Source organism: Ursus arctos, chromosome X (genome assembly GCF_023065955.2).
Source record: "Ursus arctos isolate Adak ecotype North America chromosome X, UrsArc2.0, whole genome shotgun sequence".
Lineage (NCBI taxonomy): Eukaryota > Metazoa > Chordata > Mammalia > Carnivora > Ursidae > Ursus > Ursus arctos.
The window spans coordinates 44518333-44544364 of record NC_079873.1 but is presented as its reverse complement, the minus strand read 5'-3'; the positions used below and the strand labels follow the sequence as shown (position 1 = coordinate 44544364).

The window sequence follows — 26032 nt, the reverse complement described above, 5'->3', positions numbered from 1 at the left end:
GAAAGCATTCAGTATTTCACCATTAAAATTGAGGTTAGCAAAAGGTTTTGTTCCTCTTTATCAGGTTGAGGAAGTGTTCTCTTACACTAGAGCAACTTGCACCCTCCCAAGGTTAGGTTCATATGGCAGAACTCATGACAGCAGTTCTTTAGTATGATTGAAGATTTGTTACACAGGTGGAGAGGTCCCAAGTCACGATGCAGGGAAGAAGGATGGCTCTCTCTGGTTGAAAGCCCAAAAACAGAGAGGGAAAAGCAAGTGCAGAGGCATCTTATAAAGGGGAAGTTGAAAGGAGGCAGCAAGAGGACATGTGTGCTTATGGGGTGGAGGTGGGGAGCAGGTCAGCCCTCATAATGACACGGGAAGCCAGAAATGAGACTTGGAGTACTAAAGCAAATATTAGTGGAGGTCAAAATTCCTTGTCTAGAGTCTTAATTCATCCCTGCTGTTTGAATTAGCATAGTAACCTTCCTTGTTTCCCATAAATAACTTGTACTTGAGAGGGACCAAATTTGCAAAGCCAACTCAAAATAATTAGGCCAACAGTTATTATTGTAGCTCCATAAATGATAGTGTGGAGCCTTTCACCCTAGCCAGAAGGAGACAGCCAGGAAAAGAAATTAATGGGGGCCTGATAATCTCGTGGCACATTTTTTAATGTAGTTGGCTATTTATTTTGTTGTTTTATTTGAACTGTTCTGGATACCTTACCTGTATTATTGACCCACATGCAGCAGGAAGTCCCCTTTAAGGCACAAACACCGCCTTAAAATAACAGTAGTTTAATACCAATCTGTTTTAAGATTTTATTTATTTATTTATTAGAGTGTGCACGTGCATGCACAGGTGGGGGGTGGAGCAGGGAGGAAAGGGGGAAAGAATCTCAGGCAGACTCCACATTTGGCGTGGAGCTCAGCGCGAGGCTTGATCCCACAACCCCAAGATTGTGACCTGCCCTAAAACCAAGAGTCGGATACTCAACTAGACTGCTTTGTCCCTCATTAAGCGCTACTAAGGCTTGAGCTGTTTGGTTTATGTGGTTGGCCAGGAGTTGTGCCGTTGTTTGGGTAGCCTCTATAAGATGCATCTATGTCACAGAATTTGAAACACCTAATCTTGTGCCCATTACACCAAAGATGGTGATGCAGCCCAATATAAAAGATAAAAAGATGGCCCAGTGCTCCCTTCTGTGGCAAGACTTAATGAACAAGCTAGACATTCTGATTGGATCTGGGATACCTGGATACTAAATACCCATAGGACACAGGTCAGGGTGTATGGATTAGAAGGGAGCGGTTGGTGGAGTAGAGTGTATGTATGACCTTGCTGAACAGGAGTTGTGTCAGAGGAGATCCAGTAGCCCAAGGGGGCTTGAGGGTGGAATTTCTAGTGGCCAAATTACATCAGGGCAGACATGCAAGGGCAAAATAGTCTCAGCAAGAGGGGCATCATTGTCTAGACTCTGGATTGGTGGGGAAGGGTAGGAAGGGCATGAAAAAGTAAGGAAGCATGTTGTGAGGTTGTGCTATCCTGCTGCGACAAATCTGTGCTAAAACCAACCAAATAAGGATTCTGAGTCTTCCTAAATTCAACCTCTTGACTATTCTACCCCATTTTATACCCAACTGTATCCCTTTTTAATTTCCCCAACTTCTTTTTCTTCTGTCGCTTCCTGTCTTGGCCCTGCTGCATTACAATCTGTTTAAATACACTTGTGCTCTGTTCTAGCCTAGCTGATGCCAACACCATGATGGTTATTATGGACTACTTAACCAGAGAGGGTGGCAGATAGTCAATATGAATATTGAAGACCTCCCAGGGGACAAGAGTTATTTGTATAACTGATTGCCTGGGCTTGGGCACATGTGAATATTGCTAGATTTTTTTATATAAATACTGTCTTTTAGGTTGAGGAAGATGGGAAATGTTGGTGCAGTGATGGTGGAATAATGGAAAGTAAAGTGTGAGACTGTCAGATTAGGGAAAGTCAGCTGATGCAGCCATTGGAATTGTGACGAGTGATGTAGCCACCCATTACAGGGGCAGTTAACATTTAGGGCTTTCACTACTGATACCAGGACTATCAATTGTGCTGAAATCATCATCTAGGATACTGAGTTGATGGGAGTCCTGGCCTAACCCCAAAACTTTGATGGAAGGTTTTACACATTTGAGAAATAATTACAGAAGTGATTGATTTTCAGTATTCTTTGTCTCTAGTAGTTACAGAGTAATTTCTTACAGGGAACTGTGGACTGATTGAACATCTCCAAGCAGTTGAGGTCACAGCATGGGCATAAACCAAAGAGTCTGACATTGAGTTGGAATGGTAGACTCCCAGACGCAGGCCATGAGCCAGATTTGACATTGCTAGGCCAACCAGAACCAGAGTGTTCCATAATATTTTCAGACCCGTTGAGACCTATAGGTCTTGACATGATGGAGGTGTCCATTTATTATTTAAGTCACAGGCATTGTTATCCCATTGTTATCCTGTAGTGGTTTCCCATTCATTATCTCTAATAGGGTGGATCCAGAGCTAGCATCCCTACTTAAGAATGTTAGTACTGGGAACTAATTTAAGATCTTCCTTTTCTTTTTAGAAGAACCATAAAATTGTAGGTGTGGGAATAGGCAGACACCAAGACGTCCATTTCCTACAAAGAGGAAACCTCCAGTTAACGAACCTTTAAAACGATTGTATTGGGAAAAGACTTCAGCAAAGACCTTTTTTTGGTGGCATACAGAATAGTCAAAAGAGCAAAGGCCCTCAATTTTCAGTGGATCCCTTTCTGTTACCCACTCTAAATACAGGCACCAATCTAGCATAGGTTGCACCAAGATCAAAAAGGGGCGGTGTCTTCAAGTGAGAAGGGTTTCTTTTTGGGTATTACAGATTCATACATGGAAAGTGTTCCTTTTATGGCTAGAAAAGGAATAGGGAGGTCCTTGTTGCATTTTGTTAGGATGCCATATGACTTGAAAGGTTGAGAATTCAGGATAACTAAGAAAAAGTGGGTAAAAGAGACCAGTTAGGAGACCATTGTCCATTTTTTAAAATTTAAGAGCAGGCCCTTAAGTAGGCTATTATGATTTTGTGTTAGGTCTGCTGTCTGCAGATGATAAGACAAATTGGAAGATCCAGGTGATGCCTTGTTTTTATTGTCCATGCCCATTCTGAATGAATAAAATATGTACTCACATCAGAGTCAGTGTTATTTTGAAGCTAAAAGGAAACATTTAGTGAGGCCTATATTAAGTGTTGGCAATAGCATGGCAGGAGGAATAAACCAAGAGCAGGCTTGTGTAACATTGAATCTTTGTGAGGGAATAGTAACTTGCACCAGCAGATTGGGGCAGTGGCTCAATAAAATGAATTTGCCAGTCAGAGAAGGATTCCCATTGACCATGATGCCGATGGCAGGACAGGGTGCAAAGATGACATTGGTAAGCAGAATTTGAGCCAGGGCCAGTAACATTGGATGCTATGGCATTGAGCCCAAATATTAAGGGTCTGGAGATTGCGATCGCTGGAAGTCTCATGGGACCTGTTGAGCTGAGGGCAGGGAGTAATATCTGAGCTTATTTGAGAAGTGTGAACAAATTAGTCAGCTGTGGCATAAAAATGAGCTTCCTATGTGACAGCCTTGGTATGAGTGAGACATCAGGCTTTAATTGTAGTATGCGAAATCTGAGCAGCAGTATGTTCCCAATGTAGAAAGCCTGATAGGGCATGATACTGAATGTGGTAACTTTTGAGCCCATCGACCAAAAACCCACTGAGGCTACCCAGTTAGCTACCATCCAGGAGTCTATAAAAATATGCACAAGGATCATACCTTTATTGAGGTGTTCTCCGATGCCAAAATGACTGTGGTCTGCTCTCTAGTTGGGCTGACTCTTGAAGACCCATCCTTTATCAGGAGTGACCTGGTTATGGGTTGGAAAGCAGCAACTTTCCAGCCGGTTCCATCACATGTGATTGGTGTTACTGCCATCTGTAACATAAATGGACTCCCTTTCTACTGGATTTCCTATTCAATGAAGGTGTGTCCCTGTGCTATTAAGACAAAAGTCTGAGGCTGTGAGTTCATGTTTTGACTTATTTTGGACCTTTAATTATAATTTACTTTGCTCTAAACATTTTAAAAGACATTTCAGGTGTTTAATCCAGCTTTTAGTTGTTTTCAACAGAATGATTTGTTGAAGTATTGTGCCTTTTTATCTTAAGAAGTTTCTATGTTAATGTATTTTTTTGTGATCACCAATATGTTCGTTTTTCTTTTTCCTAAAGTCTTGTGTCTTATGTTAATTTTTTTCATATTCCGAATCTTACACTAGTTTTCTTACTCCTTTTTTGTAATGGTTATTCTTATATTTTATCGACATCTAAACTTTAAAAATTTCTTACTCCGTCTTCTGCCGAACTGGACAAGATAAGGTCTTCAACCTGCGCCTTCACATCACCCCTTTCTCATCGTCTTCTTTGTCCTTTTTTTTTTAGTAACTCTTTGACTTTCCTTTTCTGATTCACGTTTCATTTTGTTGGAGTACATCTTTGGGTAATTTTTGAAGTGTTACACTTCTTATTCTTTAAGAATTTTGTGGACATTTTTCCATGGTCTTCTAATGTTACGTATTGTAGATAACCATGATGTTAAACTGGTTATTGTTCCTTTGTAGGTAACTTCATTTTCTCTTTTGGAGTTTACCAATTTTACCAGGACATAACTTAGTTCTGTTTCTTTTGAGTATTCTCTCATAGCACTTGGTTAGGCCCTTTTTAAAATCTGATAATTTTTTCTTCAGGAAAATTCCTTTGGTTCCTTTTAACTTACATATTCTCTCTTGGAAACCCTATTGTATAGCTAGTATGCCTACCATGTTGATCTCATGTCACTTTCTGAGAGAATTTCTCTGCGTAATCTTTCAAGATGCCTATTGCATAATCAAAGTTATAAAATTTTTTTACCAACTTTGTAAATTTGTAGCTATTTCCTTATTCTTGAAGGACCCTTTGTCTTAACACATTATTGCTGTTTTATGGGTTTTGTAGGTTCTGGAATGTGATTTTTATCATTAATTTTTTAAGAGTTATCTTTCATTGCTTAACTCTTAGGAGTCAGTTGCTAGGTTGCACGTGGAGCCAGTTGGTTTTTGTGTTTCCTTTTTAAATTCTAATATTTGGTCATCTGTTAATTTTAAAAGATCGTTTAAACTGTCCCATTGCACATAGCATTATGACATAGCATTATAGTTAGACCATGATAAAATAACAGATCTGATGTCTTAGTAACCTAGTAGAACACTAGAACCTCTAGTAGTAAAATTGAATACTCAATTTTAGACATTTGTAAAAAAAAAAAAAAGTCTATGGAAGGTTGTATACCAATAAGGAACCCAAAAAAGGACTTCCATTTTCCATAGGTTTGTAGTCCATCAGAAGTCCCAAAGGCCATTGACAACTGTTGGTCCCCATTAATTGTCATATATTTGCCCTTTCAGTGACATTTGGTGTAGATGAAAGGTGCTCTGTTCACCATCTTGAACTGAGTTTTAGATCTCAGTTATCAGCATTACAGCTTTGTTTTATATGTAGTTTATTAATATTTTATGTGTGTGCACCCTCTTTGTCAGGTTTTAAAATCAAAATTTTTAAATCTCATACAGTGAGTTGGGAAGCCTTGTCTTAATTGCTCCTAGAAGGTTTAATAATCTCACATCTAAAACTGTCAGTTTAGGGACACCTGGGTGGCTCAGTCAGTTAAGCGTCTGCCTTCGGCTCAGGTCATGGTCCCAGGGTCCTGGGATCAAGTCCTACATTGGGCTCCTTGCTCAGCAGGGAGCCTGCTTCTCCTTCTGCCTGCCGCTCTTCCTGCTTGTCTGCACACGCGCTCGCTCTCTCTGATAAATGAATAAATAAAATCTTTTGAAAAATAATAAAACTGTTGGTTTGGTGCCTTTCTGTTACTTGGTATTTTTACTTTTAAAAATTCTTGTGGTTATTAGGCTAGTCTGCTTTGCTATCATTTCTTGAGAGTCAGTTTTTATGACATTTTCTTACAAAAGCATTGCATTTCACTTGTTAGCATACAGTTTGTAAAAGAATTTTATTCTGAATCTGGTTAGATCTCCTTTTGTCATTGCTGACATATTGCTTGCTTTTCTTGGGTTTCCCATAAGCTTGTAAGCTTTTTCAGTCTTTTCAGAGGGTTAGTTATTGGTTTCGAATATTCATGCTATTTGTTTGCAGTTCATTAAATGCTATTTTTTTCTATTTCTAGCTTTACTTTTGGTTATCTTTTAATGAATGCATTAATTTCCTCTTGAGCACTGATAATAGTCTATACAGCCCATGTTAAATATCATATTGTCAAAAATTGGTCAGATTAATACCTAAGAACTCTTAACATTGGTAATGGTATTTTAAAATTGCTAAAAGGCTTTTGAGAAGACGTTTTGTCCATTCCATCAGTTGTTTACATTCAATTCAACTGAGGAAACCACCCCCCATCTTAGATATTTTCCCTGCATTTTAAATTAAAAAATGGTGTGTTTTTAGATTTATCCGTTCTCGTAATTGTGTACTGGTTTATATCCACGGTGGTCATGTATTTAGTGGAATGGTATGCAGCCATTCAAATGGAATGAACTGTAGTGTAGTGACAGGGAAATTAAAGGAGAATATACGGTGTATATTATAATTTAAAAGAAACAGGTTATGTAGCAGTATAATTTATATTTCTTAATAAAATTATATATATTTAAGATGTAGAACATGATCTGGTGTGTATATAAGTGAAATAGTTTCTATCATGAAGCTAATTAACAAATCATCTCACATAGTTACCTTTTTTTTATGTGATGAAAGCACCTGAAATCTGCTCTCTTGGTATATTTTTCAGTATTCAGTATGGTATTGTTAATTATCATTATACGTGTACATTGCCCATAAAAATCTTGAAGGTTTGTCACCTAATTCTTAATAGTGATCTTCTAATGCAACAGTATTAGGAGCTTTTATTTCAGAGTAAGTACAAGTATTTAAATTGTTGTACGTAGAGTATGTGTTTTTTAAGCCTGGAGTTTTGTTGTTAATACCTGTGAAGAATCTCTCAGTTTCTTCTATTTCTCATCTTTTTTAGCTACTGAAGTGGTGACTGTGTTTGTATTTCAAGAACCATCACTGCTGTCCTCACTCCAGGACAATGGATTAACAGATGTTATGCTTCATGCACTGCTTATCAAAGATGTGAGTCCTTTACTGCTTCTCTGTAAAGAATGCTCTGTGCATACCCCTCCCCACAATATGCCCCTCCCCTACTATCTCTCTATGCAATACCCTGGTCAAAGTTTCGTGGCATCTACACCTGAACGCTTTTAGAGGTCTTCAGACTCACTTGATCTTCTGTCTAGGTTCCTGCTACCCGTGAAGTCCTTGGCTCCCTCCCAAATGTATTCAGTGCACTCTGCTTGAATGCCCGAGGTCTTCAGTCATTTGTACAGTGTCAGCCTTTTGAACGTCTTTTCAAAGTTCTTCTGTCTCCAGATTACCTCCCAGCCATGCGAAGGAGGAGGAGTTCTGATCCTCTTGGTAAGTCACCAGGATTTATCTTATAATAATGGGTTTGCTGTTGTGCCAAGATTTTAGATGACTATCAAGCCACCAATTGGCAAGGAAACCCTTTCTTGACCTCACATCATTTCTCTGGCTAGGTATGCTAGAGGGCTTAATGGGAATTATCACTATAGTTATCACTATGTTACTATTCGTGTGTGTGTGTGTGTGTTCAAAAGTTCAAAGTTTTAATCCAAAATTGTACTACTTTTGGGAAAACCAAACTTTGGCCACAGATTGGGGATTTCAGAGGGGAGGGGGTGGAGGGAAGGGGTAATAAGGTGATGGGTATTAAGGAGGGCACGTGTTGTGATGAGTACTGGCTATTACACATAACTAATGAATCATCGAGCACTACATCAAAAACTAATGATGTACTACTATACAGTGGCTAACTGAACATTAAAAAAAAACACCACCACCACTTTGGCCATAGAAACCTTTCCCTTCCTAGGCCACTGAAGGGAGCAGATCTCAGGTGCCCTGAGTGGCTCCAAATCTTCAGGTGGTACCTCCAGGCCATACCCTCACGCTCCAATTGGCTGTAGCATTTGGGCGGGTCAGAAGCGGAACTATAGAAGAGTGACTCACAGAGGCTGTGCCCCCTCCTCTTGGGTTAGGGCAAGAGGAGCAGTGCTGGATTCCCACATGGACCCCAGGAGGCGGGACCTGCACTGCACTACTACCTCAGTGGGAGAACCCAGGGGAGCAGGAATTAGCCAGTGGAGATCTTGGGGGCAAAGTTACCTGGGGCGTGGGGTCTGGCAGAAGGGGAAAAGGGTCTCCTTAGGAATCCAGATTTCCACCTGTCATCATTCTGTGCCACTTTGACGCCTCAGTGGCCAGAGCTTGAGAGAGGCTGAGGACTTGCTCCCAGTAACCTTTGGATATTGGCAAATAAGGGGTGGTGTTCCTCGGACTATCAACAGTTCATTGTTAGATGTACTGTCATGGTGCTAGTAAAAAACGGGTATTAGGGGCAGTATATTTCCAGATCCTCTGTCTAGTCTGTAGCAACAGGAGATACAAAGTCCTGAGGTGCTGATCTTAGTAATCTTCTATTCTAATATCCAAGGCCCCAAAATAGTCACAAATGAGTAGATTTCCTTCTCAGTGTATTTGAGACCATATTATTGAGGAATAGTGATACGGTAGGGCTCCAGAAAGAATCTGGTTTTCACAAGTATGCTTCGTCCTTTCAGCCACCACGGTAGCATTCTAGCCATTATCATTCTTTATTGGGGCAGCAAGAGGATTAATGGTTTATGCTTCTTTCTTTTGTCTCTCTTTACAGTACTAGTTCAGACCTTGGCAGTAGAGATTGCCAGGGTAGAGTGTAGTATACACGGCTATTTTAAAATATGCTCAATAGACTGATGAGGTTTTCTTCTTCCTCCCCAGTGATTTGCTTTCAGAAGTTCGTGTGAATTCATTTGAGAAAGCATGGCATTAGAAAATCACAACTACCAGTTCAGTTTCTTCTTTCCTCCTCATTGGCAGAGAAGATAGCTCAAATTCTGTTTTCTTTAGTCTTTCTAACAGTTCGTTTTTTGCTTTAGGGGATACTGCATCTAACCTGGGGAGTGCTGTTGATGAGCTCATGAGACATCAGCCCACCCTCAAAACAGATGCAACGACTGCGATCATCAAGGTGGGAAGTGATAAGGCTGACCATGGGCATGAGAGAGCAGTTAAGGGGGGTTTTAAGAAAAAAAGACCTGCTGGAGGTCATTTGGATTCTTGGGCCAGGCCTAAAAGAGGATTATGTCTACCTTATTTTCTCCATGTCCTTGGGTTGGTCCTTTGTCCTCCTCCCCCAAAAAGTCACTTAAGTATTGCTTTCTTCTATAGAATATTAACAAGTTGCCAGGATTTAGCTTCTATTTGTAAAAGCATATTACTTTTTCTAATCTTTGTTTCATGATTTTTTTTTTTCACATTTAGTATCCCTGCCAGTTGCCTGTATAGTTTATGAGTTCCTGGTGCTTGTGAATTAGGACATGGAGTTAGTCATTCAGTCACTTAACATCCATGTGACCCTGAACAAGTTATTTAACTTCAGAACTTCAGTTCCCTTGTTTGTAAAATAGGATTGATGATTATATTCCAGGAGTGATATATCATATATACATGTATAAAGTGTTTTGGCATTTATGTGTATAACACATAGAAAATGCTCCAAAAATGTTAGTTGTCCCCCATTTCTTATTTACTAATAAATAATCCTATTTCCTGTGTCTTTTAGTTACTTGAAGAAATCTGTAATCTTGGAAGAGACCCTAAATACATCTGTCAGAAGCCATCAATCCAGAAGGCAGATGGCACTGCCACTGCTCCTCCTCCAAGATCTAATCATGCTGCAGAAGAGGCCTCTAGTGAGGATGAGGAGGAAGAAGAAGTACAGGCCATGCAGAGCTTTAATTCTACCCAACAGAATGAAACCGAGCCTAATCAACAGTAAGTGTTTGAGACAGGTTCCCTAGCCTTGTGATCGTAGGCATGTCATTTTCATCCATAAAAGCAAGGGAGTTGGTTCATTATAAGGTTCTTCGAGCCCTAAGAGTCTAGTTTTTTCTTTCTTTGACCATTGTTTGTCATTTATGCTTTCATATTTAATTGTATTGGTTGCCTTAACAAGGTGTCTTTCTTCAAAATTTGTTCATGGAATTGAATCAATTTCCTATATCAAGTTAATGGGCTTTTCTCAGAGGACTTTTTCCGCATTGTTGATTTGGTATTTGCTTCATTGCTTGATTGTTTGCATAAGTGAGCACATAATGAAACATTGCACTTTTGAAGCCTGTCTCCTAAGTCTTTAAAAATTACAGGGATTTGTTTTTGGTTGGTCTTTGCTTTTGATTACTATCTGTTTATTCTAGATAAATCAGAAGTTATTTAAGTTTAGTTTTACATAAAAATTGACTACCTGGATGGTGAGATGGGGATGGGCTTAAAAACTGCTGGCTGGTAGTGGATAATCTACCAGGCTCTTTGAGCTTATATTGTTCACATGCAAGGGATGAAATGTAACTTGTAGCTCTAACTCTTAATTACATTCATGGTAGAAGAGGGTGTGATCCCTCTGAACTGTCATGCATTTATCCATTTAATAAGTGCTCTTTTCGTTTATAGATAACTAGTTCTGAGAAAAGCAGGAATGTTTTAGGGCGGCTGGTCTTGAAGGATGGCTTGGAACTTTAAGAGAAAATTATGGCGAGGTGCATAGAAGGAGCAAAGGCCTAGACTCCAAAACTGGTGTGCCCTTTTGGAGCTCCAGGAGGTGATGAGCCTGTTGGTATGAGGTTTCTTTGGGTTTTTCTTTTTTTTTTTTTTTTTTTTTTCGTTTGTTTTGGAGGAGATGCATTAACTACTAAGTACGTTGCTTTGTTGAGCAGATGTCTTACCCTTGTCTGAGATGGCAACTCTACCTTCATTCTAGCAGCATCTTCTATTTTGATTAAAATGTTCTCTTTCCCGAAGAGGAAAACACCAGAAAGAAAGCAAGACTTTATATGCAGAGGAATCACTATCTGTGCTTACTTGCCACACCCTTGATTGTCAATCACCCTACTGGGATGACATTTCCTTTCCTGGCTACAAGACAAGGGAAGGATTTCTTAAACTTGAGGAGTAGGAGGGTGGTTTTGAGTGAGGCTGTGCATGTTCATCTGCATATAACTTTTTCTCTACCTGAATATCTTCTAGACACCTTAGATCTAACGTGCCCACATTTTAAGCTGTCATAGTAAATTGACGTTTTTCTCACACCCTTGTATTTTTTTATTCCATGCTTTTCTTGGGATATATGTCCCTGTGTTCTACCCATATTTGTCCCCCCAACCCCAAATTATTTCCTTCTTTTCTATCTACCAAATTCCTGCAAAGCCAGCTCAAATGTCACATTCTTAAAGGAGCTTTTCCTTTACCTCCAAATGGGAAGTCTTTTGTGTTCTTCCAAGTTTTGTTAGAATTATTCATACATTCTAATCGTTTCTCCCATTAATCTGTATGCTCCTCCAGGGCAGGGACAATGTCTCATTTTACAGTGTATCCTGATTTCTTTCTGTATAGCAGATAATCGGTCAGTAAATGTTCATTTGGCGCTTTGATGGAATGACTCAAGAGCATTAGATGAAGGCATTTCCTGAGTCTTAAATGTCAAGAGAGGTGGGTTCTTATGAAACATGAATGCGAATGAAGAGACACTGAAAATGTAGGCACCCACAGCATTAATACTCTACCATAGTGTTAGTCATATGTAGCTTCTAAAGCTACAGAGGACTAGTAATTGCTGTTCCATGGTATTGATGTTTTTCTATACTCTGCATGGTCTGGGTGTTCATCACTACCTCATTCACATACCATACCTAAGAGTCTTACAAATGTTGACACATACATATTTCCCACTTCTGCCACCTTCAGAAGCCTCAGTTGGGTCACTCTGGATTATTAAGGCTGGAAGGAAAAGCAAGAAACTGCCTAAACTGAACCTCCATCTCGAAAGCCACAATATATTAAAGGGAGTTCTTTTATCTCCTTATCCCAGGTAGTTGTTATGTGGGAGTTACTATGTACTTTGTGCCAGTATGGGAAGAGGCTTGGAAAAATTTACACTGCGTGCTGTCCCCTCTCTCCAGAAGTCTTGTTTGTATCCCCCAATTCACCCCAATGCAGAATTCTTCAGTGGGACTCCCAAACAAATTCCAGTCTCACACGTCCTCATCTGTTGTCCAGTGCCTTAAACACATGAGTAAATTTTTTCCAATGTTTTTTATTGAGGTTTATTTTTTTGTTGTTTTTATAATAATATTTTTTATTATGTTAGTCACCATACAGTACGTCCCTGGTTTTTGATGTAAAGTTCCATGATTCATTAGTTGTGTATAACACCCAGTGAGTGCACCATGCAATACGTGCCCTCCTTACTAACCATCACCAGCCTGTCCCATTCCCCCACCCCCCTCCCCTCTGAAGCCCTCAGTTTGTTTCTCAGAGTCTATAGTTATTGAGGTTTAATTTCTATAAACTGCATAGATCTTAAGATTCCCATTTCTCTACCCTAAAGTGAGGCAGCTGCTTATTCCTTTTTCTTTCTTTTTTTTTTTTTGAGTATTTTAGAGAGAGAGAGTGCGCATTGCCAGGGGGTGGGCAGAGGAAGAGAATCCTCAAATAGAGTCCCCACTGAGTGCAGAGCCCAACACAGGGCTCGATCTCACAACCCTGAGATGATGACCTGAGCCAAAATCAAGAGTTGGACGCTTAACCTGCTGTGCCAGCCAGGCACCCCTACTTATTTTAATCATCTTTGAATGAATTTATCTATTCCAGAATATCCTATAAATACAATAGATGGAGTCCATATGTGTACCATATCTGATATATGTACTTACTTGTATCTGGCTTCTGTTCAACGTGTTTTTGAGATTCATCCATGTCGTTGCATCTGTCGGTTTGTTTTCATTGCTGAGTAGTGTTTCATTGAATGAATATACATAGTGTTTATTCTCCTGTGGATGGATTTTTGAGTTTCCAGGTTTTTCCAGGCTAAAACAATATTTTTCTCTTATTTTTTCTAAAGTCAGCAGCTTGTATTTGAAAATAGTGTTTATATTTGATCTTGAGACATATGATTTTGTGCTCAATCTGGAATGAGGAAATTTAGGCACTCCAGTCTACCCCAGATACATGGAGCTTTGTTCTACATTGAGAGACAGTCACAAGTAATTCTAAATACTTGTATTTTGGCCTCTTTCTTCTGCCTTCTAAACTGTTTGATGTCAATAAAACTGATACTGTTGAGGATGAATATACTTGCTAATGAGTAACCAGGGCTTTTAGTTGAGGCACCATAGTTTATTTTGCAGTGGATTCCATTTACTTTGCCTAACTTAACTGCCTATCCTGAACAACTTGAAAGAAATGGGATATATGAATCCATGTGGTCTTTGAAACTTAAATAGCAAGTGTCTGGGCTTTAAAGGCAGCAAATGTAGAAGAGCAGTTGTTTCCTGAATTGTAGCTCACTGGGAGGACTTTTTTGCCAAAGGCAGCTGTGTCTTCTCAAGAGCTGGAAGTAAAAGACATGATTCCCACACCCCAAAAATTCCATGAAGCCTGTTGTCCTATACACTGTGCTATTACACCCAGTTGGAATCTTTCTTCTGTACTTCTGATTAAGGGCTCTAGTACCATAAATACACATGTAAAATTGAATTTGGGAATAGGTGTGTTTTAGTGAAAGGGGAGACAGGAAGTTTTTAATTTGACAGTTAAGGTAAATTGCTTTATTCATCATGGGAATGCAGTCTTAACTGTTTCAAAGATGCTATGGGTCAAAGTTTCATATGAGATTAAGATTACAATTTTTCTTAAAACCAGTTGGTAGGGGGATTTCTACTAGGGAGAGTTTATCATGTGTACTATTCCTGTATGATGTTCTGAGCCTGGAAGCAAAAAGATTAGGATAATGGAAAAAGTGGTTATTGAACAGGTTTGTTCCTAGATTTGGATTAAGAACCACTGTTGGTTTGTTTTTTCTCTTGTTCTCCCTAACTTCTATCTAGCAAATGAAGGAAGTACCTGGGTCCCATTTCATGATATTACTTTGGCTCTTTGCCATTACCTCTGGTTTCTACAAAGGGACAAGTGTTTAATTTGGGCTAGAGCCACACCTGCACTCCTTAGCTGTAGAAGTGGATATCTGGATTCTTTCCCAGGAGATGCAACGAAGCTGGGGTAGATGATTGTTGTAAGTAGCAGGGAATGCTGCAGTGGTTCTGAGAAGGAACTTTAGAGTCAAGGAAAGGTTGCAGCCTTGCCATGGAATCATTCCACTTCTGACTTATAGGTCCTGCCTTTGTACGGAGTTCTTCCCTTAAATTCTTCATTGAGAGTGTTCACAATATCCTTGCAAACCCTAGCTCTGGATATTTCATCACTGAAGCCATTCATGATGCCTCTCCACTAGGTCTAGTCTGCATTTTGCTGTCAGTGTCCTCATGCCTGGCAAATCTTTATTTACATCTTATCTTGTTCAGATACAAGGACTATTAACTTAATGTGAATTCTCTTGCTTTCTCTCTCTCCCTACTTCTCCCTTTTATTTCTGCCCCTTCCCCCTCAGATTTCTTCAAGAGCCTATATCCAGAATGCTCCTTATTAGACTCAAGTTTTGTCCCTTCCTAGGGTTTATCTTGAGGTAGATTTTGTTTCATTTTAATATATTTTATGGGTTTTCTTTCCTCTGTTTATTCTTGCAAAAGCCAAGATTGGGCTAAATGCTACATTTTCTGCAGCAATGGCTTTACCGCAGCCTTCTCATTTGCAGTGCAGCATTGAAATATCTGAAACAAAAGACCTGATCCCAGTTTTGGGATAGTTCAGGGACTGTTGTGATACAAGCATAAATTGTTAGGAAAGGAGGCCTTGGGTGTTGTCTTCATCTTTGATTAACTTTGTTCTGGATGGTTTGTCAGTCTAAGCATGGAATTTTGAACAAAATTAAATTCCATTTCCTGCTATTATAACTTTAAACCTGATGGAAGAACATGGTAAGATGTTTTTTGTATTTGTTTCTTTGTCTAGTTCTTGTCTTCAGATGTTTCAATAGTCTCTTAATCAAACTGGCTTTTTTTTAGTATTTTCATATTGATGAGTTCCTCCTGTGATAGTTTGCCTAAGATAGAAGTTTCTTTTGCGATAATGTGCAAATGCTGGGTTTGTGAAGGCTTGGTTTTTCCTTTTGTGCTCTCAACCTAGTCAGGCTAGAAAAGCTAGCTTCAGAATTGATTTCAGCTCTTTTTTTTTTTTTTCCTGTGCTATACTAAAGACTAGAAGTCTGACTTAGAGAAAGGACCTAGAATTTCATGCTATTTCCCTTTCCTCACTTTGTTCTCTTGCACTGGTATTGTGAATTTGTGTAACTCACTCTTTTCTCCCTTAACAGGGTTGTTGGTACAGAGGAGCGTATTCCTATTCCCCTCATGGATTACATCCTTAATGTGGTAAGATTCATGGTAGGGCAAACTGAGTAAAGTTGTGTGTTTTTCTGGAAAATGTGTGGGATTACCAAATAGTCTAGTGGTTTCCACGTTTTATTTTCACTGGGGCCCTTAAAGTGTGGATCAGTGGGGAAAGATGTGCAAACCTTGTTCTATGAAACTGGTTTGCCAAAAATTGGACAACACTCTTCCCTTTTTTTTGGATACTCCCAATATTCTGTTCATTGTTACTATTCCCCATTGGAATCCAAACAGAAGAGTGGACTGTCTTAGGACAATCTAGTATTATGTTCTTTGAATGTATCCAACATATATTTTTTCCCATTACTTGCTATTTTCCCATTAACTTCTCCTCTATATTAAAAAAATAGTAATATGGCCATTTCTTATAACTTCCCATGTGTTTTACAGGAGAAAAGGGAAGAGTTTGAATTTTCTCAGAATTATTTCCCCATAAGGGGAAGCCCGCTTAGCAATTTTTCTAGCCCACTAAGCACCTCCAAGACTTCTGAGATGGTTTCTCTTGTGCCTGTGTGTTTCTTGCCCACATTTTACTTTCTTCCCTTAAGAAAATGCTTTGTTTGGTCCAAATCACTTTTCCAGAGTTCTGGTTTTCATTTGCATTATGAACGCATTGAGGGGAAGTATCCATTTTTGCTTACAGGGGAGAGGCAACACACTATCATGCAAGAAGCAAAGTAAGAGATCAGATCTGATTTTGCCACTAATTCATGGGTGTGGCCCTGAGCAAGTGATTTACCCTCTCTGTGCTCTCAAATTATATGACTTTAGGTGTGGCCAAAAAGGTAGATTGGGAAGAAGTAATTATTCCTGTGTGGTGGTTTTTTGTTTTTTTGAATGTTTAGAGTCCATATCATATCTATCCCTATTTACTTAAGGTTTTGGTATTCTAGAAAATACTGATTTCATGACCATAAGGCTACCCCTGTCCTTACTCTAAGCTGGCCTTTTAGTTCCAGGTGTCTGGCTCTAACTTTTTTTTTTTTAAATTTTCATTACCTAGATGAAATTTGTGGAATCTATTCTGAGCAACAATACAACAGATGACCACTGCCAGGAATTTGTGAATCAGAAAGGACTTTTGCCTTTGGTTACCATTTTGGGTCTTCCCAATCTGCCCATTGACTTTCCCACATCTGCGGCCTGTCAGGCTGTTGCAGGTGTCTGCAAATCCATATTGGTAAGAGCTCTGGCCAAATATTTTCATTTCTTTTTAGAAATCAGTTTTGCAGTACTTCTGTATACATGTTTTCACTGTGGTCTCCCTTTACTTTGAACTAAAAAAATAATGAAGAAATTTGTGGTTTATGTACTACAAGTGAATCTTAAGTGAATTTTGTGACTAATAGTGTGTCACGTTATTTCTCATTGAAAAGTTGAAGTGTTTGTTCATTGTTCCTAGGTTTGGTATATAGTTCAAACATTTGAGTTTACTGGAAGGGATAGTAGATGAAGAAAGTTTTGGAACTGGGTTTATTATGTCATCTTTTCTCGTGGATACTTTTTAACACAATCTGGTATTGTTTAGTCATACAGCTTTTTTCCTTTTTCAAGCTCGATAGTCATGCATTTTAAGCACAATTGACCTATAGTTTATTGCTCAAATTTTGCCAAAAAATTAAGTGCTTTATTTACTTTAAATAGTGGTAAAATACACATCACATGATGTTTACCTTTTTAACCACTTTTAAGTGTTTGGTTCAGTAGTCTTAGGTACATTCACATTGTTGCACAACCAGTCTCCAGAAATTTTTCATCTTGCAAAACTGAAATTCTATACTCAACAACTCTACCTTCCCCTTTCTCTCCCATCCCCTGGTAAACATTGTTCTACTTTCTGTCTCTCTGAATTTGACTGTTCCAGGTATCTCATGTAAATGTAATTCATAAGGTATTTGTTTTTCTGTGATTGGCTTATTTTGCTTAGCATAATGTCTTGAGGATTCACCCATGTTGTAGCATATGTCAGAATTTCCTTCCTTTTGGGGCGCCTGGGTGGCACAGCAGTTAAGCATCTGTCTTCGGCTCAGGGCGTGATCCTGGCGTTATGGGATTGAGCCCCACATCAGGCTCCTCCGCTGGGAGCCTGCTTCTTCCTCTCCCACTCCCCCTGCTTGTGTTCCCTCTCTCGCTGGCTGTCTCTGTCTCTATCGAATAAATAAATAAAATCTTTAAAAAAAAATTTCCTCCCTTTTTATGACTCTGTTGTATGTATAAGCCACATTTTGTGTATCCGTTCATTCATTGATAGACCATTGGTTCGCTTCCACCTCTTGGTTATTTTGAATAGTACTGTGAACGCGGGTGTGCAGATATTTCTTCAGGACTACTTGTGTGTGTGTGTGTGTGTGTGTGTGTGTGTGTGTGTAGTGAGAGCACTTAAGGATCTGTCAGTAAATTTCAAGTATACAATATAGTATTAACTAGACACCAAGCTATATATTAGATCCCCACAACTTACTCATAACTGAAAGTTTGCCCTTTGACCAACATCTCCACCTTCACCCCCCCCCCCCCAGCCCCTGGCAACTATCATTCTCCTCTCTGGTTTTATGAATTTGACGTCTATAGATTACATATGAAAGTATGATCATACCCAAGACTGCTTTCAGTTCTTTTAGTTGTATACTCAGAAGTAGGATTGCTGGATTATGTGGTAGTTCTATTGTTAATTTTTCAAGGAGCCACCATACTGTTTTCCATAGCAGCTCCACCGTTTCACATCATTTGAACCAGCAATGCACAAGGGTTCCAATTTCTCTGCATCCTCACCAACACTTTTTATTCCCTTTTTCTTTTTCCTTTTTTTTTTTTTGTTGGTAGTAGCCAACCTAATAGGTGTGAAGTGAGATCGCATGGTTTCGATTTGTATCGTCTAAATGATTAATGATGTTGAGCATCTTTCTATGTGCTTACTGGCTGTTTGTGTATCTTTAGAGAGATGTCTGTTCATGTCCTTTGCCCATTTTTTAGTGGGGTTTGTTTTTTGTTGTTGAGTTGTAGAAGTTCTTTATATATTCTGGATAATCAGATAAATGATTTGCAAATATTTTTTCCTGTGGTTTACCTTTACCTCTGTTAATAGTGCCCTTTGATGAACAAAGGGTTTTAATTCTAATGAGGTCCGTTTTATCTTTTTCTTACTGCTGTTGCTGTGCTTTGGTGTCAAATCTGAGAAATCATTGCCAAGTCCAGTGTCATGCAGCTTTTACCCTGTGTCTTCTTCTGTGTGTTTTTATAGTTTTAGCTCTTACATTTAGGTCTTTGATCTATTTGGAGTAATTTTTTTATATGGTGTGAGGTAAGGTCCAACTTCATTCTTTTGCATGTGGATATCCAGTTTTCCCAACACCATTTATTGATAAGACTGTTCTTTCCCTGTTGCACCTATGTCTTGGCACCCTTGTCAAAAATATTTTGACCATAGATGCGAAGGTTTATTTTGGAGCTTTATTATGTTCTGTTGGTCTTGATGTCTGTCCTTATGCCACTACCACCACGTTTTTTTATTACTGTAGCTTTGTGATAAGTTTGGAAATCAGGAAGTATATGATCTCCAACTTTGTTCTTTTTCAGGATAGTTCTATCTTTTTGGGGTCCCTTGAGATTCTTTTACAAATTTTAAGAGAGGTATTTCTATTTCTGACCCCCCCCCAGCCATTGGTAATTTTATAGGGATTGCATTAAATCTGTGAATCTCCTTCATTAGTTGGATTGTGCAGTGATAAGTAAGTTCTGCTAAAAGTCAGTAATCCAGTTGCGTTTGGACTTGGAAAGTCCATAATTGTGACATGTCTGTATTTAATGTTTTATTTTGCTTTACTCTTTGCAATGTTAAGTGCTGTTTATAAGAGAAGAGGAAAAGAGGCTATGCTCCATCGCTGTCCTACCTCTAAGATACTGTGTGAGAATTGATAGATTTATTTAAAGCCACAGGAAAGGCAGATAAGTTCTCCTATTTTTGAATGACAAGTGATAGTATTTTACTGTGAGATATTTTTTTTTGCAGACTCAGAAGGCAATTACAAGAACCATGTCCTATAATCCTTGAGTTGTCTCATAAAAAAGGAAATTGCCTACCTGCTGCCTATTCTAGAATCATCTCTTTTTATTTTAGGAAATAAATAACAGCTGTATTACTGGTTCACTTCCATGCTTTGGAACCTTGCCTAATATTGCTCCCTGTTGAGCAGACTTTATAATTAATCTTATAGTATGGAGTCCTTGCTATAATAGTACTTCAGTTTGGCATCACAAGCTTTTAAATATGATTGGCTTACCACATTTGGCCTCTCATTTGAGAGAAGTGTTGTTCTAAAAGGAGGCATTGAGGTATGTCATACCTGCATTCATATTTTGGCTCTACCATTTACCAGGTGGGATACCATGGCCAGGTTCAAAATTTGTGACACTTGTCTTCTACTTCTTCCTTTGTGACTATTAAAGACATGAGGTATATGAAGTTCATTGTACATTAATGCTTTAATTATTATTCTTGTTTCAGACACTGTCACATGAACCCAAAGTCCTTCAGGAGGGTCTCCTTCAATTGGACTCCATCCTTTCATCCTTGGAGCCCTTACATCGCCCAATTGAATCCCCTGGAGGCTCAGTGTTGTTGCGAGAACTGGCTTGTGCTGGCAATGTTGCTGATGCTACCCTCTCAGCTCAGGCCACACCTCTACTGCATGCACTCACTGCTGCCCATGCCTACATCATGATGTTTGTTCATACTTGCAGAGTTGGACAGGTAAGAATTAGGGGTGAACAAGTGAGTTTAAAGCCAGCAAAATACGTAGGGCACATACTGGGCATCTTACTATGCTTAGAAACAGTTCTACCTGGGCTAGCTGCAGGTAGCCCAGATTTTTTTGGTGGGGGTTGCAGGTTTATGCTTCAAGATGCTATCTAGTTTCATTTTCCCTTAGTATTTTTTTTTTTCATTAGAATTTGGGTATCCAAATTTGTTTTGTGAATTAGACTTTCTTGAGAGTAAAAGTTGAGTTGAAAACCTTGTTGAGTGCTACCTCAGGAATTTGATCTTTGCACATGTTTTATTAGGTTATTGTAAATAATAGGTGTTAATAGGGGCTCATGGGTGGCTCAGTTGGATAAGCATCTGCCTTCAGCTCAAATCATGATTTCAGGGTCCTGGGATGGAACCCCATGTCGGACTTTCTGCTCGGTGGGGAGTCTGCTTCTCCCTCTCATTCTGCCTCTTGTCTCTCTCACTCTCTCTCTCTCAAATAAACAAAATCTTTTTTAAAAAAATAACAGGCATTAATAGATCTGTAGCAGCTACAAGGCCAACTGGGATATATAGTCACCTTTTTTAATGGGCAAGCCTCAATTGGGTGCTCATCTGGCCTTATTACTTCCTAATCTTTGTACAAATGCATGTAGGCCTGATAATGGAATGGCAAGAAGGAAATTTGACCACAGTATATTTAAGTCAATGGTAATTAACAGAGATTAGTAACGATTACCTAAATATCAAACCCTATGCCTGCCATCCATGTGAGGTTCCTCTTGTGGTTCCAGAAGGACAAGGTTTTTGTGTGTGTATGTGTTCATCATTTTACAGCTTTCTGTTCTCAAGTAATCTATTCTAAAGATTAATGATGTAATGTTTTGGCACCCTTGTTTTATGCTGTTGAGCAGGAGTATATTCTTTGTATCAAATCAAATGAAAAGCACAGATATAAACAATTTAGAAAATAATTCAATTACATAACAGGTTTGGGATTTATTTTTATGACTTTTGATTTAATGAAATAAAATTAAGGTGAAATGTTCACTTCAAGTAATTAGATAAATCCAAATATTTATTGAAGTTAAGAAATAAGAGGAAAATAGCAAGTCCTGCACCACCTAACAAAATTAGAAGGCTGTCAAATGAATCTGCAAAACTGTTTCTTTTAAAAGAGTTGCCTATGACCATTGCCTTTTGCTTTATAAAAAGCAATGAGAAGAAAATGAGAAGGGATGTTAGATACAGACTGTAAATGTTGCAGAGGGCATCCCAAAGATCAGCTTCTGTTTACTTGGATTGCAGAGTGAAATTCGTTCCATCTCCGTAAACCAGTGGGGCTCTCAGTTGGGTCTGAGTGTTCTGAGCAAGCTGAGCCAGTTATACTGTTCCCTGGTGTGGGAAAGCACTGTCCTCCTCTCCCTGTGTACCCCAAACAGGTAAGGGAATGGTCATCTCTTTATTATTTCTGTTGTCTTTCTTAATAGAGAAACTAAGTTCAGTGATCCTGGAGGATTGCTTTGGTCAAGGACAGAAGGCTATTAGTAAAGAGTTCAGAGGGTTCCTTGTCTATCTTAATCTGTTCAGGTTGCTAGAACAAGATACCACAGACTGGATCCTTATAAACAGCAGAAATCTGTTGCTCATAGTTCTGGAAGCTGGAAGTCTGAGACTATGGTGCTAGCATGGTTGGGTGAGGGTCCTTTTCTGGGTTGCAGACTTTTCATTGTATCCTCACATAGTGGAAAGGACTAGGAATATTTCTGGAGCGTCTTTTATGAGGCAGTAGTCCCATTCATGAAGTTTCTACCCTCAAGACTTAAGCACTTGCCAAAGGCCTTCCCTACTAATACTATTACATTGGTCATTAGGATTTCAACAAACAAATTTTGAGGGGACACAGACATTCACTTCACAGTATTGTCCTTCCCATTTACCAGCCTAGACACATGCTTACAAATGTGTTATCTTCTGCATCTTTGATCTTATGTCCTAATTATTCTGTGTCAGCAATGATAGGTGTTTAAAATTTGTTAGCCAAATCTAAAGTTGAGTTGGGAATCTTGTTGAGTACTACCTCAGGAATTTGATCATTGCACGTGTTTTATTAGGTTCACTTACCTGTTATAGGAGGGGTAGTGTTAGCCAAGCAGATTAAGGACCAAGCACAACTTAAGAAATGAACCATCAGTATTCTTTTTTACTCGTGGTTTGTCTTGTTGCAGCCTACCATCTGGATGTGAATTTGGCCAGGCGGACATGCAGAAACTAGTTCCAAAGGATGAGAAGGCAGGTACGACCCAGGGCGGAAAAAGATCAGGTAACTCCAAGAAACTAAAATCTTAGTCATTAATTCTCTTAAGTTTTGTCTCTGTCTTTATAGGTCTATTGTGAAAATTAAGTTAGCTCTATTGTCTTTAGTCCTCAGTTTTTTTTCCTTTCATTTTTACTTTAAAATTATTTCACTCAGTTTCTCTATAAAATGTATATACACAGTCGTAACAATTACAAATTACAGTAAAAAGAATGACTTACATTTGTACCACAAATAAACAATATTTTGGAACTATATGCCTAATCTTTTCCCCTAGGGGTACATTTTATTAGCATAGTTGTGATTATCTTAGAGATAATATTTTATAGCTCTCTTTTTACTTAACATTAAGTGCCATGTAAAGGGTCTGTGAATTAACCATTCCCTATTAAGTTTTCTAATGTACTGTTTTGAAATATGAGTATCGTTTTATATAGTTTTAATGTAAATGGAGAATTAATCCCTAGAAATTACTGTATTGGAAGGGTATAGCAGGACTCTAATTTTTGTAAACTTATTTTTCAGAAGTTTAATTTCACTGTTAAAACCGGCAAATGGTTGTTTTAAGTGGCTGTGGAACACTTTAGAACCACACTGTTCTGGGTTGCAGACTTTTCACTGTATCCTCACATAGTGGAAAGGACTAAGAAAGGACTAGTATGGTAGCCACTTAGCCCCATGTGGACTGTTGAACACTTGTAATATGGCAGTATAACTAAAAAATTGGATTTTTTTCCTTCTTCTTTTGTTCTCCCTCCCTCCTCCTTCCTTCCTTTTCTATCTTCCAACTTGCTCCTTTTTTTTTTTATTTCCTCTTGGAAGGGAAGGGTATAATGGGTTGATTTGTGTGTCTGTCTCCCTACCACACAAAAAAAATACTGTGTTGAAGCACTAACCACCACCCCCCAGCACCTCAGAATGTGACTTTATTTGGAAATAGGGTTGTTAAAGATGTAGTTGAAGTGATAGGCTGGATGGAAAAAACTGAATTCTTAATTTTTATTTAAATATAACTGTTATTCTGTACAGCTGTCAGAAGGCTTTTAAGTATGTTTAGAACAACTTTGGTATGTGAATGTATTTTTTTTCAACCAAATTGTGTGAAATAAATGTAGGTCAATTTTATGAAAATTTAATGTCTGAATTGAGATGTACTCTAAGTATATTTCATATAGATAACCTGTTTTTTTAAAAAAATCCTGAGTATAAAAATGTAAACTCAGTAATTTTTTCTTGATGCAAAGTTCCTTGATTCATTACTTGCATATAACACCCGGTGTCAATAATTTTTATATATCATTATGTCTTGAAATAAAAAATATGACTATATTGGGTTAATTTAAAATTATGTATGTGGCTCACATATTTCTATTGGACAGTGCTATTTTTCTGATTACATATTTAAATATATTTTTCTAAATTTTTCTTTTTATTCTTTTTATATATTTTTAAGGTTTTTTAAAATTCCAGGTAACATACAGTGTTGTATTAGTTTCAGTTGTACAATAAAATGATTCAGCAATTCCATACATCACCCGATACTCATAAGGAGAAGTACACTCCTTAATCCCAGTTACCTATATAACACATCCCTGACCCCCTCCCCTCTGGTATTGATCAGTTCTGTATAATTAAGAATTTGTTTCTTCGTTTGTCACTCTTTCTTTTTTCCCCCTTTGTTCTGTTTCTTAAATTCCACAAGGAGTGAAATTATATGGTATTTGTCTTTCTCTGACTTACTTTGCTTAGCGTTTATACTCTCTAGGTCTATCCGTGTCCTTGCAAATGGCAACATTTCATTCTTTTTTATGGTTGAATGATATTCCATTGTATGCATATGCCACCACTTTTTTATCCATTCATCAGTCCATATCTTGGCTATTGTAAATAATGCTATAAACATAGGGGTGCATGTATCCCTTTGAATTAGTGTTTTTGTATTCTTTGGGTAGATAGCTACTAGTGCAATTGCTGGATCGTAGGGTAGTTCTATTTTTAACTTTCTGAGGAACCTCCATACTGTTTCCCACAGTGACTGCACCAGTTTGCATTTCCACCAACAGTGCAAGAGTGTTCCTTTTTCTGCACATCCTCACTGACACCTTTTGTTTATTGCGTTACCGATTTTAGCCATTCTGACAGGTGTGAGGTGATATCTCATTGTAGTTTTGGTTTGCATTTCCTTGATGGTAAGTGATGATGAACATCTTTGCTTGTATCTTTTGGTCATCTGTATATCTTCCTTGGAGAAATGTCTTCTGCCCATTTTTTTAGTCGGATTGTGTGGTTTTTGGGCGTTGAGTTGTATGAGCTCTTCATATTTTTTGGATATTAACCCTGTATCAGGTATGTCATTTGCACATACCTTCTCCCATTCCGTAGGTTGCCTTTCAGTTTTGTTGATTGTTTCCTTCACTATGCAGAAGCTTTTTATTTTGATATAATCCCAATAGTTTATTTTTTATTTTGTTTCCCTTGCCTCAGGAGACCTATGTAGAAAAAAAGTTGCTATGGCTGATGTGATAGAGGTTACTGCCTGTGTTCTATTCTAGGATTTTTATATATTCAGGTCTCATATTTAGGTCTTTAATCCATTTTGAATTTATTTTTGTGTATGGTGTAAGAAAATGGTCCAGTTTCATTCTTCTGCATGTTGCTGTCCAGTTTTCCCATTAGCATTTGTTGAAGAGAGATGGTCTTTGTCCCATTGGATATTCTTTCCTGCTTTGTCAAAGATTAATTAACCAGGGGTGCCTTGGTGGCTCAGTCGTTAAGCATCTGCCTTCGGCTCAGGTCATGATCCCAGGGTCCTGGGATTGAGCCCCGCATCGGACTCCCTGCTCAGCGGAGAGCCTGCTTCTCCCTCTCCCACTCCCCCTGCTTGTGTTCCTTCTCTCGCTGTGTGTGTCTCTCTCTCTGTCAAATAAATAAAATTTTTTAAAAAGATGAATTAACCATATAGTTGTGTGTTTAATTCTAGGTTTTCTTCTCTGTTCTACTGATCTATGTGTGTATTTTTGTGCCACTGCCATACTTTTTTGATTACCACAGTTTTGTAATATAACTTGATGTCTGAAATTATAATACCTCCAGCTTTGTTTTTCTTTTTCAAGATTGCTTTGGCTCTTCAGGATCTTTTGTGTTTCCATACAAATGTTACAATTGTTTGTTCTGGTTCTGTAAAAAATGCTGTTGGTATTTTGATAGGGATTGCATTAAATGTGTAGACTTTGGGTAGTATAGACATATCAACAATATTTGTTCTTCTGTCTGTGAGCATGGAATGTCTTTCCATTTCTTTGTGTCATCTTCAGTTTCTTTCATCAGTG

General features: G+C 38.4%; 1 protein-coding gene across 22 annotated transcripts in view; it reads left to right on the top strand.

Moving 5' to 3' along the window:
• HUWE1 (HECT, UBA and WWE domain containing E3 ubiquitin protein ligase 1) overlaps positions 1–26032 on the top strand; it is a 160953-nt gene that overhangs the window by 72680 nt on the left and 62241 nt on the right. For 18 of the 22 annotated variants that reach the window (XM_048213197.2, XM_044380147.3, XM_048213201.2 and 15 more), the window contains 9 exons: positions 7146–7252; positions 7417–7594; positions 9178–9269; positions 9864–10075; positions 15564–15621; positions 16643–16819; positions 20144–20389; positions 21695–21828; positions 22615–22709. In XM_048213197.2, the coding sequence (XP_048069154.1) occupies positions 7146–7252; positions 7417–7594; positions 9178–9269; positions 9864–10075; positions 15564–15621; positions 16643–16819; positions 20144–20389; positions 21695–21828; positions 22615–22709 (1299 nt within the window). The remainder of the gene's footprint in view (positions 1–7145; positions 7253–7416; positions 7595–9177; positions 9270–9863; positions 10076–15563; positions 15622–16642; positions 16820–20143; positions 20390–21694; positions 21829–22614; positions 22710–26032) is intronic. The other 4 variants (XM_048213204.2, XM_048213203.2, XM_044380151.3 and 1 more) reach the window with 1 other exon arrangement.